The following is a 17,007-nucleotide window of genomic DNA, read 5'->3' on the forward strand; positions in this document are numbered from 1 at the left end:
AGGTGGCACCCTATCCCCCCCACAAATGTTTGTAAAAGCACACTATAAAAAAAGTTGCTGCCTTAAATTAAGGACAATCAACTTGGATGTTTAAGTAATTTCAACTTATATTACATTAAACTGACTGAAATTAGTTGAATCTGGTATAACTTATAAAAAAAAAAAAAGTAGAAAATTGCTTAACTTATTGAAGTTGAAGCAATGTAAAAACATATGTTGTCATAACTTATTGATCATATAATTATTTACAGTGCAGTGTGCATGGCTAAGGGCTTGATCTTTTACACCTGTGGCAATGGGTCTGACAAAAAAACATGAATATAATCATTAAGAGGTGTGTCCCAATACTTTTGTCCATATAGTTCATATACAGATCTGCTTGTGGATATCAAGTTAACTTGCTATGAAGCAACTCAAACAAATATTTTCAAAGATTTATGCCTCTTACATGACACTGGCAAATCCCCTGATAATTTCAAAATAAATATCATCCAAATAAATAGTAATTTATTAATATTTTATATGTAACAAGTATACGATGCTATTCATATGATATTTAATACAAATATGCAAAATACAGCAAAATGACGTTTTAGAAAATGTTGAAACCTAGTGTAATAACTAAAGCCAGCAGAGAAATTAGTTTGTGAACTGATACATATTCATTGTAATGAGACATTTAGTGGCTTTGCTCAAACCACTAGATGTCTCCACACACACTTCTCATACCGTCACTGATGTGTCTACAAAACAAGGCCAAACTCTCGCTCTCAATCTTTCCCCCCTTAGCTTTACTAACGAACAAATAGTGTTATAGTGTCTTAAAATAAAGTGTTGTGCAACCATGATAATAAACATGGCAACTTAAAGAAAAAGCATGTTTTACAAAAAGCAAATTTAATACAATAATACAGATTATATTGAAAAAGATAAAGATGTCCAAATAAACAATGTTTAAGGTCAAAAATCTATTCTTTATGATTAAAGCGTTTAATCAGATGTAACATGTATCGGGTATCAGTAGTGCAGTGTTATTTTAGAATCATTAATAGTACTATAATACTATACTATAATAGTTTTTGTTAAGATTTTAAATTAGATTTCATATTTTCTGTTTTATATTGATTTTTAGTTAAAGTTTTTGTATTTAGTTGTGTTTTTGTCTTTTTTGTTTAACGTGTTTTTGTCTTTTTTTTTTACGTGTTTATAGTTTTTATTTCCTTATTTGTTTTAGTGATTTTAGTACTAAACTAAATTGTGAAATTTTACTAAAATGTTACTTATTTAATAGCTAAAATAAAATAAGTTTAAGGTTCTTTTTTGTATTGTTTTATTTGAGTTAATGCTTATTCTTGTCTGAAAGTTTTTTTTAATGGTTTTAGATTTATTTAATGATAATAACCCATACCTCAGGCATAAAAACACGCTATATTGAAATATACTAGTTAATATATAGGTAGAACATAAAGGCCGCTCACATACAGTGACTCAGCACACAGGTCTGACGGAAACACTTGCCCAGTCCTTTCCACTCTTATCTTCCTCTCATTTACCTTTTTTTGGTCACTTGCTCAGGTTTCCCTGGAGACAGCATGTGCCATGAGCAAGTGACGTCAGAACAGAGGGATCAAATGCGCAAGAAAGACATCAGGCGGCCCTCTTACACATGGGGCAAAGTGGCCACAAAAGAACATCGAGTGCAAGACACAGAACAGGCCATGTCTAAATGTCTTTATGACATGAACAGCCTAAAGGATCAGACCTCTACAGATACTCACCCTCTCCATCCTGCAATATAGAATGTGTCTGGTCCAGATTCCTTATACACGTACACTGTCGATTCATGCTTCCCTGTTGGGGTTTTATGTCACATAAAACTGTATGGCACCATAAATTACATTAAAGTGAATTACAGCAGCAAAACATTAACAGTGGTAACTTGCAGAGGAAATAACAGTTTCCTGAATTGCTGTGATTGACGCTTTATATTTTGGTACGAGCTTAAACAGATCCAAAGCACTGCTTACTTTATAAGGGACCAGCATGTACTCGTTTGTTTTAACAATCCTTATTCAAATCAGAGGTGAGGCCACATTAGGGCAATGGAGGTGCTGGACATTCCACATTGATCTACCCACTGTCTAATGGTTTGCAAATTATATGAATAAACAAAATAACTAAGAAAATTATATATTTTAATATTTTATCAATGCAAAGCTGAATTTTCAGCATCATTACTCCAGTCTTCAGTGTCACATGATCCTCCAGAAATCATTCTAATATACTGATTTGATGATCAAGAAACATTTATTCTTATTCATTTAGAACACAGTTTTTTCGGCTTAATATTTTTGTGGAGGATGTTATTTTTAAGGATTCTTTGATGACTAGAAGGTTCAAAAGAACCTTTTTTTGTGTGATGTGACATTATAAATGTCTATAATTAATGCTACAATATTGGAGATTTTTTGTGTGCAAATTATCTATCAGTATCAGGCGATATTGATATGACTGTGAATTTCAAATTAAAATGATACAATTTTAATATTGGGCATGTATTGGCCAAAATATGAAAATAATACATACGTATATTTAGAAACAAATTTAATAGCAAACCATAGGCCTATAGGCGTAGGAAACGTAAGAGAGGGAACAGAACAGAAATCCACCCAATTTCAGATTGGAACACAGATTTATCGTGTCCTTTCCTCATTCTCAAGCCACACTAAACAGCACCAGTTTGCTGCCTGAATTGTAGCACTATAAAGAGCTGAAGGCCTTCATTACAGAGTGATTAAAGACCCTGAAAGATCCACAGATGACCACAGCTAAAATTGAACTGAGCCATTTTCTCCAGACCTCCTGCTACACAACAGTTAGATTTTGTTCCAACAAAAGCAGCTCTTCAAAAAATGTAACCAGACTAAAAGAAAAATGTAATTGGAGAAGAGAATGTATTTAAGAGTGCACGCACGCTCTACGCACCTTGTAAGAGTTTATGTCTTAGGCTGTGTGCTAAATCAAAGCCAGTGAGAAAAAAACAAACAAAAAACCTTTATGCAACAGGAACGCCCTTCCTCTTCACAGAACTGAGTGAAATATTTCCAAATCTAGGTTACTGGGTCACTTCACTTTCAGCCGGAGGGAGGAGAAAGACAGGGAAAAGGAGGGGAAATAAAGACAGAGAGATCAAAATAACAATGTAAGGTGAAGGAACAACAGGGGGAAAAACTGACAAAGTACTAAGCATTGAAATAAACAACAATATAGTAAAAAGAGGAATAAAAAGAGACTCTACATTTTTTTTTCTTTACATATATTATGGAAATGCATATTGAACTGTCAACAGACTAAAAAACATCTAAATTTTTTAGCCACATCAGCCAGCTCTACTGTATTTAAGAGTAGGATTACATCATGAGATAACATGCCCAGACATACACAGAAAAAAACTAATTACAGCATTAAAGACTGTAAATTCCATGTTCACCCGTGTCAGGTCATGACGTCTGTGCCATTGTTCTGACTTGCCTACCCAACCCACAAGAACAAGACATCCTGTACATCGCAACGTGCGAATAATGTGCTTACGTTGTAAACAGGCAGTTTTACGATGACAATTCTGAAAACTGAGATTCTCCACTGATGTCTTGACTGTGGTCAGATTGTTCTACAGTAGGGATCACACCGGTAAATAAACTTGAGACAACACCGGTATGGTGGACATCGGGGAGCCGCTATCAAAAGGTATTGAAATTGGTATTGAAATCACTTTTGAATGTGCGCTCGCTTATCACTTTCGCAATCAGGAGCTGTGATGGCCAGGATTTATGCCACACAATTCTTATACATTAATCTTTGCATTGATCAATATATAAAAGGACATTACTATATTGGTTTGGTTTAAGATCTTTATTTGTCATAAACATAGCTAAAATTGTTAAAGTTCATCTTGTAATTATGACTTTAAAATGTTTAGTACCTGGTTTGTTGTGGGAATGGACCAGCCTAGTGACAGAGATTCAAACAGGAAGTTGATCTGTGTTTATGGGAATTCTAAAGGAAGTGAGAATGTACCAACTTTGATGTAATAGAGGGGACATAGGAAAATGTGATGTCCTGATCAATGTGACTTTTGGTTAATGGAATTCTTTTCGCATTAACTAAAATGTATTCATGGCTCTAAATTTAGTTAAATGTATTGTGTTCATTCATTCCAGGGTTTGTGTTGTTACTGTTGTGAGAATTTGTATGTTTTTTTCCCCCTTTTTGTTTTCATGGTGCTGGCCACCTCCTATAAATTCAGTGTATGTCTTGTCTAGTAAGAGTCTTGTTACTCATTGTACCCTGGATAAGTGGTGCCCATTTTGGTCCTCAGTCAGCTTGAGATGCTCAAGCTCAATTATGTCCTTTTTGAATACTGGCCATTTCCTGTGATGTAACCAAAATGGAATTAGTTTTTATTAGTTTTTTAACCATTACAATTTTTGCCTTTTTCCTCTCTGAGGCTTGATCACTTCTTTTCTTGTGTAAGCAAGATTCATTAAAGACTGTCACAATTGAAGACTTTGCCTGTTTTGTGGCGATGGACTCATTTTTTTGTTGTTGTGATTTGCTAAAGCTCATGGCAGATCCATCACAGGAGCATTTACTGTATAAGGAGTGGCATTACTGACGGCACATTTTACAAGAAAAGATATTAGTCAATGATTGTCAGGATGTGTTGTGCACCAAAACCTCCAAATCATCTTTCCTTACTCTTGTCATGTGATGAGTGAAATCTGACTAAATGGTTTTTATTTCTATAAAAAAAGCTAAACGACAGAGTGGGTGGGGTAGGTTATGAAATCAGTGTATGGCCGAACACCTGTAACACCAGTAACACCCGACTACCGTAGCTAGCCTATTCTACAGTAGATGTTATAATCTTCTCTACCATATTAAACAAAAATAGAGTGAAGCAGATGCAGTACTTGCTGAGCTAAAGTGTGCTTGTAAACTAAGCCTGAATCTAACATCCTGAAAGTAATCAATAAAACCACCCACATAAGAAACAAAATACTGTTTGTACTACAAACATGAACACAATTTACTGAAAACTTTCATGTTTCAATCACATATATATATATATATATATATATATATATATATATACACACACACATATACACTCGCCTAAAGGATTATTAGGAACACTAATACTGTGTTTGACCCCCTTTCGCCTTCAGAACTGCCTTAATTCTACGTGGCATTGATTCAACAAGGTGCTGAAAGCATTCTTTAGAAAATGTTGGCCCATATTGATAGGATAGCAGCATCTTGCAGTTGATGGAGATTTGTGGGATGCACATCCAGGGCACGAAGCTCCCGTTCCACCACATCCCAAAGATGCTCTATTGGGTTGAGATCTGGTGAATGTGGGGGCCATTTTAGTACAGTGAACGCATTGTCATGTTCAAGAAACCAATTTGAAATGATTCGAGCTTTGTGACATGGTGCATTATCCTGCTGGAAGTAACCATCAGAGGATGGGTACATGGTGGCCATAAAGGGATGGACATGGTCAGAAACAATGCTCAGGTAGGCCGTGGCATTTAAACGATGCCCAATTGGCACTAAGGGGCCTAAAGTGTGCCAAGAAAACATCCCCCACACCATTACACCACCACCACCAGCCTGCACAGTGGTAACAAGGCATGATGGATCCATGTTCTCATTCTGTTTACGCCAAATTCTGACTCTACCATCTGAATGTCTCAACAGAAATCGAGACTCATCAGACCAGGCAACATTTTTCCAGTCTTCAACTGTCCAATTTTGGTGAGCTCTTGCAAATTGTAGCCTCTTTTTCCTATTTGTAGTGGAGATGAGTGGTACCCGGTGGGGTCTTCTGCTGTTGTAGCCCATCCGCCTCAAGGTTGTGCGTGTTGTGGCTTCACAAATGCTTTGCTGCATACCTCTGTTGTAACGAGTGGTTATTTCAGTCAAAGTTGCTCTTCTATCAGCTTGAATCAGTCGGCCCATTCTCCTCTGAGCTCTAGCATCAACAAAGGCATTTTCGCCCACAGGACTGCCGCATACTGGATGTTTTTCCCTTTTCACACCATTCTTTGTAAACCCTATAAATGGTTGTGCGTGAAAATCCCAGTAACTGAGCAGATTGTGAAATACTCAGACCGGCCTGTCTGGCACCAATAACCATGCCACGCTCAAAATTGCTTAAATCACCTTTCTTTCCCATTCTGACATTCAGTTTGGAGTTCAGGAGATTGTCTTGACCAGGACCACACCCCTAAATGCATTGAAGCAACTGCCATGTGATTGATTGATTAGATAATTGCATTAATGAGAAATTGAACAGGTGTTCCTAATAATCCTTTAGGTGAGTGTATATACATACTATATATATATAAAGTTAAATGTTAACTGTTGTGCTTGTTAGTTGAGTTGGGTAAACTCCACTGACAGTGGAGCAGTGCATGGGATTCCCCACACAGGCCAGATTTGAACCTTTGTTCCCTATTGAAACCCCATTGCTCAACGTGTCTGGAACATGTGCTACCAGCTAAACCTTGCTTTAACAAACTCACACTTACCGGCAGCCAAAGGTAGTCTGCAGCAGGGTGGTGATACCCACGCAAAAGAAAATGGTGCCAATCAGCTGACTGGTTGCCCATTGGTCATGACCCACACACATGGCTTCAGCCAGCAGGAAGGGAACAGCGATAGTTCCACTGAAGCAGGTAAGGTAGTGCTGAGGAGAAATGATGTGGAAAGAAAAGAATATCTAGCTCTTTATCTCTGTAATGGAGAGCATCAAATCTTACACAAGCCTAGGGTAACTGCAGTAAATGTAGGGTCACTGCTGTAAAGTCAAGGGTCACTGCTGTAAAGTCAAGGGTCACTGCTGTAAAGTCAAGGGTCACTGCTGTAAAGTCAAGGGTCACTGCTTTAAAGTTGCGTGTCACTGCTGTAAAGTCAAGAGTCACCACTTCAAAGTGTAAGTTTCACTGCTGAAAGTTAAGGTTCACATCTTCAAAGTCGAGGGTCACTGCTGTGAAGTCATGGGTCACTGCTAAAAGTCTAGGGTCACTGCTTCAAAGTCTAGTTTCACTGCTGTAAAGTCGAGGGTCATTGCTTTAACCCTCTGGGGACCAAGAACGCACCCGTGCGTTTTGGCAGATTTTTTTCACATAGCAGAAAAATAGACTTAAACTACTCCATCATTTCTGGTCATACAGAGTTATGAAACATATTAAAAAAAACTGTTAAATGTCTACTTTATGTGCCCACCTACAATCGGAATAAAATATTGTGCTTTTGTAAAATAATGAAATTAAACAAATTAAACGTTCTGCCTCTCCGTGTCCGTGAACTTTTTTTCTGGAGCACGTCTCTTAAACTTAAACAAAACTCAGCGAATACTATTCACCCAGACATGAGCAATATATGTTTATGATCATTCTAATTTAATTTAAAACTAAAATAAATATTCCCTGTTTATGTAATCTATATAAAAAGAGAGAGGTGTCAGCCGTTCTCATTATCGTTCTCGCATCTCATTATTCCGCTATGTGACACGCCCACGGAGAGCGCGCGCTATTGAAACACTAATGATCTGAAGCAACACATTGAGACGTGTAAACGCCCATATAAACTCTGTAAACACACTATATTTAGTCAGATTAATGTACTGTCGTCTTGCGCGGCTGTGAGGAATAATCCTGGGACATTTACCTACCTCAGAACAAGTGCTGGTTTATTTTCACTTCAAGGAGCGAGCTGAACTGTAAGTGTTTTTATTTTTGTGCTTTGTTCTAATCGCGATATATAATAACGTTAGTGTCTGTAAACGCAAAAAAATAGCCTACTGTTTAAATTTGAATCATGTTTCTGTGTGTGTGTGTGTGTGTGTGAGGCTAGTTTTGGATAGATTATAAAGTTTTAACTCTAAAATAGACATCAAATAAGCTTTTGTTAGCAGTTTCTGCTCATATGTTAAATATATATAGTATGTTTTGTCAATAAACTAATCAACTAAGAATAGTGTTTGTTCCAATGCAAGCTATATCAAAATAATGAATCCTTAACTTTGAAATATGTATGATAAAATGTATTGGCCTACTAAGACATTTATGGAAAAAGACAATTTTCTTTTCAAGATGTTTCCAACTCTAACTTTGAACCAATTCTGTAGAATGGCCCATATAACCCATTTGGAACAGGATTTGTTTCCAGGTATGACTAAAAATGTGCTTTTGACTTTCATTTATATTTTGATTTTATATATGTATATGTATGTATGTATGTATATGTATGTATGTGTGTATGTATATTGTCCTTGCATTCTTTCTTGTGTGACACACCTGAATGAAAGGCTCATTAATATGCGGGTCGTCTTTGTCTTCTCAACCACTTAATTATTCACAATGGGGTTGGGCCGTTCACTCCCATTCGCATATTGCCTTGGCTAACAAAAAAATGTTTTTCACAATTTAAAAGAATCTATTGTGTTATGTGAATGATTAGAAAGGATGTTTTTCAGATCATTTTGAAGCAAAAACTCTAGGCCACAACTTCCATTAGTCAAAAGTATTGTGGACACATTTAGTATGTGTTTTGTGGCTTTATTTCAGAAACTTTAATTTTTAGTTTTTTCAATAACCATGCATAAACAATATTCTCTCAAAAATACAAACATGTACAAACATGTTGGTCACATATTATGGTAGCCCTGTTTGTGCTAAATAGAGTAATTTCACCTGTGCCATTAATATGTTTATAAGCAACTGAAAAAAGCACAAATGTCAGGGCATGTCAAAACATCTCAAGGACCCCAAAAACACCTTGGTCCCCAGAGGGTTAAAGTTGCGTGTCACTGCTGTAAAGTCAAATTTCACTGCTGTAAATTTGAGGGCCACTTCTTTAAAGTCTAAACTTTACAGTCACTGCTATACTTCACTGATATAGTTGAGTCATAGCTGGTAAATGAACATCTTAAATGTATTGGGCTCATCACTGTGGCTGTGTATGCGTTTGTACCTGTAAACCCAGGAACACACACAGGTACCAAGGTGGTGTGTCCTCTATGGTGTATATCATGTCCATTCTCTTGGCATCTGTGCTGTCTGCACTGTCCACAGTCTCTGATATGGAGCACTGATGGGGAGAGGAAACACAAGACACATGAGAGTTAGGCTATGGGACGTCCCTATGGTAACCCATTCCTATTACAGATAAGCTGAGTAAGAGCTGTACACTATAAACGGCATCAGAGCGCGAACACACACAACCACACACACACACACAGCAAAACTGCTGGCAATTCAAATGGCACCAGAGGGAGATCAGTGACACTATATGAAATTATCCTGAAATGAACAAACTGCTTAATAAACTCCGTTCTAATCTTCCAAATTGAAAGAAGACATTACTATAAGAGCCATTCTGTTACATGTTAAAATAACCTGTAATGGAAAAATATGTACTATTACTGAAAACTAGTTTTAACAATTTAACCAATTAAACCACAAAGCAAAGATACAGTACAGCCATAAAATTATGGTCTGTCTTTGAAAATTTTTCAAAGCAGTAAGATTACCCTTCAGCTGTCCCTTGCTACATTTATCTTTGTTTTAAAGACAATATCGGTTTTGTGACAATGAAAATCTGGATTACCAGTCAAATAATTCTCATTTCTGACAGATATTACTGGCAACACAGAACCAGAGAAAAAGTCAGAAACCCAATGTGTTGCATCAGCATTGCTGTACTGAAGGCAAACACTGAGGAAATTCCACTGCAATGTTGTGACCTCCCAAATCCCTGATCCCTCTGTGGGGGAAAAGTGCCGAGTCATAATGACTGAGCTATTACCGAACAGGGCTTAATACAGAGTGGATAAGCAAGACTGGTACGAGTAGCTAGAGGTGGCCGATATATCGTTTAGACGATAATATCCAAATTGTTGTCTGGACGATATGCAAAATTGGGATATCGAATATTTCATAATTTTTACAATCCGACCCCCCCAAACATGAAAAGAGCTGAAAAGTTAAAGACAAAACAAATAACACACACTATAACCTTCTAAACTATTATATGTTGCGATTTTAATACTGTATGGGTTTGTTTGACTCTATTTTATTTGTTTTTACAAAATTACGATCGTTCCGCAATTGCACGAGAGTAAGCTGCTACTAATTTGCAATACAACTAAGTTCTTACCTGTGTGTTATGACGTTTCTAGGTTGAAGCAACAATCCAAAAATGTAAAGAATAAAGCCGATGTACGATTAATAAAATAGCTGATAGAAAAGGCAAAATATGCGGTGTTTGCAGAAAACTGAAGTCTGAAGTAAAAAAGTTTTTAAAAATTGCGTTGTATAATGATGAGTCCAAAAGATGGAATACATTTTCCCAAGGGATCCACCGTAATAGCCTCCGAACAGGGCTTCTTTTAACTTCTAGTAAATACGTAATCACATTGTTGTTAGTCTAATAGAAGTACTGTTTGCAAATAGGGGTGTAACGGTACACGTATTCGTATTGAACCGTTCGGTACAAGGCTTTCGGTTCGGTACGCATACAAACCGAACGATTCGTTGGACCATTTTTTCCTGCCGACCAAAATCCGCGTTGGCGCGACCACCATGACGTTGCACAACATCAAATGGCAAACGTAATAAAAGCGGAACGAAACTGTGCTATTATTTTGTGCTTCACGGACCGTTTCAGTTCGGACCATCAATGTCAGTGCAGCGCGCGCCGAATCGTGATGAAGCGACACTGTTATACACAGCGCTAAGAGATCCAGAGAAAACATTAGAATTCGCCACTGAAGTAACGTTACTAATAACATCACTGCGAGATCTAGTGAAAAGCATGCACATTTCTCTGTTATTAACGGATCAAACGTGGAAACCAGGAGAAACATTTTGCCATGAATGAACTAGTTATAGGCAAATTTACGTTCACAGATCAGCAACATTCACCATGGATTTAATATAGTAACACTAACTGTAACCATGGAAGTTTGGCAGAAATAGTCAAATGCTTTCAGGTAGGCCTACATCACACATCTTTTTCCAGCACTTCAAAACTCAAATATTATCATATTTAAAAGTTATTTTTAATGTGATGATGACGATGATGTAAAAAAAACCTCACACTTATTTAAAAATATTTTTTCTTTTAATAAATAGGAAATTTATCTGTTATTTCTTTCTTTTTGCTGTATCGAAAACGTACATCACTGTATCGTATCGAACCGAACCGTGAATTTTGTGAACTGCCTATTTGCAAAGCACAAAGTAAATTTAATACGTACATATATTGTACTGAAAAAGCACTGTTCTTGTATTACAATAAATATTTAGTACAGTAACTTGGTTCATGTTTAAATCAATTGTCTCATATCTTTATGTACTAGTAATTCTATACAATGATACGTAAAATGGAGCAAGTCAAAAGACCAACTGGACCTTCTTTGCCAGTTTGCACACATTTCTTTGAAGGATTGCAAAAATATCGTCTGAATATCGATATCGAGATATTGGAAAAAAATATCGAGATATTCATTTTTGTCAATATCTCCCACCCCTACGAGTAGCCCCTTGATTTAAAGGTGAAGTGTGTCATTTCTACACCAATAGCATCACCAAAACTCACCTTGTCCTCAGTCTGGCTGTCTTTCGCGTAAATGGCCATGAGTTGTGTGTCCTCTGCGTCTTGATCTCCAGGGGTTTGCACGGCACCGTTAACCACCTGTCAAATACAGAGATATTTGCAAAGATCACATATTTACCAAGCAACAAAACAAGAAAAATGTACTAGCTACTAGCAAACTTTTCTATTGTTATCACAAAAGATAAAAATGTAATGTGGACGTATCTGTAAGAAATCAGACAGTAATTATGTAGTTTAGCTTGGCACACGAAGGGTTACGATTCCAGAAGCTTTGCTTTGGTTCTCTTTGCCAAATTCAAATATCAGGGTTTCAGTGTCAAGCATATTTGTTTTACCTTACGACCTCATGACATTACACCCCGACACTGACGAGACTTATCTGCCCACTGAAGTCCACAAGGGCAATTTCACACACACATTTCAGAGAAAGAGGGTTATGCAGATAAGTGATCACACTCATGTAGGGGAGAGTTCACCAAAACAATGATGGTTTAGCTGTACATGGTTTTTTGGTGGTTCTTCATGACATCATACTAGACAGAAGATTCATGACTCCACAAACAATCTTTTGTCTTTCAAACAATAATTACATACAGAAATATCTTTAAAAAAAGACGAGTATTAGAAAAGAACACTAAATCCCTAATAATTAATCAACAATTGAGAACGATATAACAAAAGAACAAAACAATAACAAAAGAAAATAATGATATAATCCGCATAAATGTAATAAGATAGTGTTTGCTATGTAATTGTCTTTAAGGGAGTCGTGGGCATGACTAAGGGAAACTTGAGTCTTGACATGAATGTCTTCATAATGAGTGAACAGATAAAGTTACAGAGCACAGACCATAGTGGACTGACTGATAAAGGGACACTTCTGTGGAAGGACGAGATAAAAACAACTCTCTAATAGATAACCTCTTATAGAAGCGCACACACAAGAAAGTAAACATTGGCTTCTTGACATGTTTAATAAATGGTTCACGCAAAAATGACATTTCTGTCATTAATAACTCACCCTTATGTAGTTCCAAGCCCGTAAAACCCTCGTTCATCTTTGGAACACAAAAAAAAAAAAAAGCCCATAGACTGCAACGCCATTACCACTTTCAGGGACCTTAAATGTTATGAAGCGACGAGCATACTTTTTGTGCGCAATCCCCCCCAAAAAATAACGACTTTATTCAACGATTTCGTCTCTCCGAAAGTCTCTCTGACACTGTTCATGTTGTAAACACAGTGCAGCGTTTCCGGGTTCTACGTCAGAACGCCGGCTCAGTATTGGCCGGATCCTGTGTCAGCATCACACGCATGCGTCATGGTGCTTACGTGAACAGAGACAGTCAGAGACTGACACGGAAGAGAAGAAATAGTTGAATTAAAGTTGTTATTTATTTTTTAGCGCACAAAAAGTATTATCGTCGCTTCATAACATTAAGATTGAACCACTGTAGTCACATGGACTATGTTAACGAAGTCTTTACTACCTTTCTTGACCTTGAAAGTGGTAATTGCGTTGTTGCTAAAGGGGGTGAGAAAGCTCTCGGATTTAATCAAAAATATCTTAATTTGTGTTCTGAAGAAGGTCTTGCGGGTTTGGAACGACATGAGGGTGAGTAATTAATGACAGAAATTTAATTTTTGGGTGAACTAACCCTTCAACAGTGATGCCGGTAACGCGTTAGTAACACGTTACTCTAATCTGACCACTTTTTTCAGTAACGAGTAATCTAACGCATTACTATTTCCAAACCAGTACTCAGATTAAAGTTACTTATCAAAGTCACTGTGCGTTACTATTTTTGTCATTTTTCTTAGTAAAAGTTAGGGCTGTAACGATATGCGATATGAAACCGAAATCACGTCACTCAGATCCACGAACCAGTGTCGCGTGTGAGAAGGCAGAATCGCGACACACCCCTTCCAAATAGAGATGCACCGATTACAATTTTCTAGGCCGATTCCGATTTCCGATTTTTCTTGAGTTTGACCTGCCGATACCGATTTTAGCCGATTCCGATTTCCTTTTTTTAAACCACTTTACAGCACACACAAATATTCATTTTCTATCTTCTCTTTAATAGAACATTTTGCATAGAACATTTTTTTAACAAATAATCGCTATAAAATAGGACTATATAAATTACTCCTGGTGTGGGAAATTCACACACATCTAAAGTGCAGTGTTATGGAAGAACCATTTCCTTTTCACATCCAATATCCAACTAAAACAATTTGATATTTAGCAAACTAAACTTCTATATGAAAACAGGTAATGGCAATAAAATAATATATAAATAACAAATAAAAATAAAATAAATATAGCCTACCCTTGCAGTATATATTTCTCCACACACACACACACACACACACACACACACACACACACACACACACACACACACACACAGCAATCACTTGTACATCAATGGCAAGTTATATTTCTCAAACAGTTTTTCTCTCTGACATGTCCAGCCAGGCTAAACAGGCCAAGTGGAGCATATGCAGGGAAACAATTGGGAATAAAAACAAGTTATTTTCTATAAATATTTTTGAGTCTTAATTTTCTTTTCTGACATAGCCTGGCTACTTCAGTTCTTGTTAAAACACACCAGACGTGCAAATTCTGTGCATTTTGGGCACTTTTGGGGTGAAATCATATTTATTTTGTCCATCAAAAGTATGCTTTCACTTTAATTGAGCGCGAGCAGAATAGACTCGGCGCTGAAACCCGCGCTTCACTGTTGCTCACGCGACGCTCCTGCTTGACGCTCACGCGCTGCTCCGGCTCCCGGTGTGAATGCACTCACTGATTAACATGCACGCCGAAGAAAAAACAAAAAACCCTGCTGCTCACGCTTGCGGTGTGAAACGGTCGTAATTCATTCACGAGGTTTCCTACATGTGTGTTCCGTGTGCACGTGTGATGCTGATGTTGCGCGATGTTAATCATGCGGCGCCCGAGTGCATTTGACCGGCATAAAATCGGCATGTCAGACTGACCGGCCGGTCGCCGATCAAGGCCGATCACGTGAAAATCGGCCGATTCCGGTCACCAGCCTATCAATCGGTGTATCTCTACTTCCAAATCTCAGTTATCCTTCCCGTCCAGGTCCAATGCTACCACATATTTAAATTACTATTAGTATTATTTGAAGTTAACATAATAAAAATACGTAGACCTACCACGAAACGGGTTGAGGATAAATTATTTAAAATTGGGCAATTCCAGCGTTATGGACGTGATATTTGAGGTAAAAAACTTGAAATATAAAAAACTCAGAAAATGCATTTAATACCAATATATTGAAACGTCTGTTTAAATATCCATACTCCCTTAATAAAGGAGTCCAGACATTACAAAAATATCAGAAAATGCATTTAATACCAATATATTGAAACGTCTGTTTAAATATCCATACTCCCTTAATAAAGGAGTCCAGACATTACAAAAATATCAGTCTACACATGCGTTTTATATTTAATGTGAGGGAAATACACATGCCTGTATGTGACACAAAAAATATTAAACTTTAAGGTGGCAAAATATTTTTTAGTAATTCTGTGAATTACACTGCGCAAACCAAAGGTTATACTACCCACCGGATACAGAAGGGTTGGCTCTCCACAGAATATAAAATATTATTTTATTTTTCGTGTTCACATGTATGAGGAAAAAACAATGTTACGGACATGACAGTTGTCCGTTACGGACATGACCGCTCTGAAAGCGGCACTAAAAGACTGCTTTAAAACTTTCACAGAGACCGCAAACAGAAAGCACAACGCCTTTCTTTTAAGTGAATTTCGTTTTGTATTAATTGTATCTTAATTTTAAATCAATTTGTCATCAACCAATTGCCTGGAATAAATAAATAAGAGGTAAATATCCAGTAGCAGACAATAAATAATCACGAAACTGAGGCGCCGGCGCGTGAACTGGAGCTCGTCTCATAAATGAACCGAAACTCAGCGTATAAAGTTAAGCCTACTTGCCTCACAGACCTGAGAAATATATCTATAGAAAGCTTGAAATGTCTACTTTTAAACAGAACAATTCAAAACGAAAGAAAACCGACTCCTCTCTGCTTATGTAATCCGTATGAAATGTGCATTTCTCTCTGGCGTGTTGACTACTGCGAAGATCGCGAGTTAGCATCGTCAACTTCATCTTTGCAGCCGACACTGACACAGTAAAACACTTGTTTATTGATAAACAATTTATATGTGCCCTTGCTATATTTGACATATTCATAATCATTACTTTTGTAACAGCTTTTAAGTGCTTTATTGGCAGCGCCACCCTTACATGTTACATGAACGCATCACCACCGCATCACCCAATATTAAGGCAATATTAAGGTTTGTTGTACACTCTGTGCTGGTGGCGATAAAGTGCTATCTAGCTACAAAAACACTGTCAAATTTGAAGAAACATTTAAGTCAGGTCAAGAAAGACTATTTTATTTTTTTATAAAAAAACAAGCATTTATGTTAAGTGATTTCAAGAAAGACTGTCATTATTATTATTTTTTTAATAAAAACTTTTTCAAAGTAACTGTGGCAACACTGCCCTTCAATGTTTAAATTTTAAAATATGCATGTTAAACAGCAAAAACACTATCAAAAAGCAGCAGCTGGTTATTTCAAGTTGTTCAGGTTTTTCTGCTTGTTAATGAACCTTTCCTGCAGTGGTAAGATAACACACACATGTTGAGGGTCCAAATTGTTACAAACACCAACAGTATAATTAAAATCGATAACACTTTAAAATAAGGTTTTATTAATTAACAATAGTTAACTACATTAACATGAACTAAGAATGAACTGCACTTCTACAGCATTTATTAATATTTGTTAATGTTAATTTATTTTAGCATTTAACAATACATTATAAAAATCAAATATGGCTATACATTAACTAATGTTAAACAACAACTTGAAATGTAGTTTTTAAAAATGTATTTGTACTTTACACTATCGTTCAAAAGTTGCTAAGATCTTTAATTTTTTTATAGAAGTCTCAGAAAAAATACAGTAAAAAATTAATTCTGTAAAATATTATTACAATTAAAAAAAACTTTAAAAAAAAAACTTTAATATATTTTAAAATGTAATTTATTCATGTGACGTCAAAGGTGAATTTTCAGCATCATTACTCAAGTCTTCACTCTTCAGTGTCTCATGATCCTTCAGAAATCATTATAATATACTGATTTGGTGTTCAAGAAACATTTATTATTATTGTTAATGTTGAAAACAGTTCTGCTTTTTTTCAGGATTCTTTGATGAATAGATAATGCAAAAGAACAGCAT

General features: G+C 36.5%; 1 protein-coding gene across 2 annotated transcripts in view; it reads right to left on the reverse strand.

Moving 5' to 3' along the window:
- Positions 1-17,007, reverse strand: part of slc23a2 (solute carrier family 23 member 2) — a 59,005-nt gene that overhangs the window by 19,516 nt on the left and 22,482 nt on the right. For both annotated transcript variants that reach the window (XM_056246537.1, XM_056246536.1), the window contains 3 exons: positions 11,671-11,766; positions 9,043-9,159; positions 6,597-6,754 (listed from right to left, as the gene is read on the reverse strand). In XM_056246537.1, the coding sequence (XP_056102512.1) occupies positions 6,597-6,754; positions 9,043-9,159; positions 11,671-11,766 (371 nt within the window). The remainder of the gene's footprint in view (positions 1-6,596; positions 6,755-9,042; positions 9,160-11,670; positions 11,767-17,007) is intronic.

Source organism: Rhinichthys klamathensis, unplaced genomic scaffold (genome assembly GCF_029890125.1).
Source record: "Rhinichthys klamathensis goyatoka isolate OS25496 unplaced genomic scaffold, OSU_Roscu_1.1 h1tg000040l_1, whole genome shotgun sequence".
NCBI classification, from domain to species: domain Eukaryota; kingdom Metazoa; phylum Chordata; class Actinopteri; order Cypriniformes; family Leuciscidae; genus Rhinichthys; species Rhinichthys klamathensis.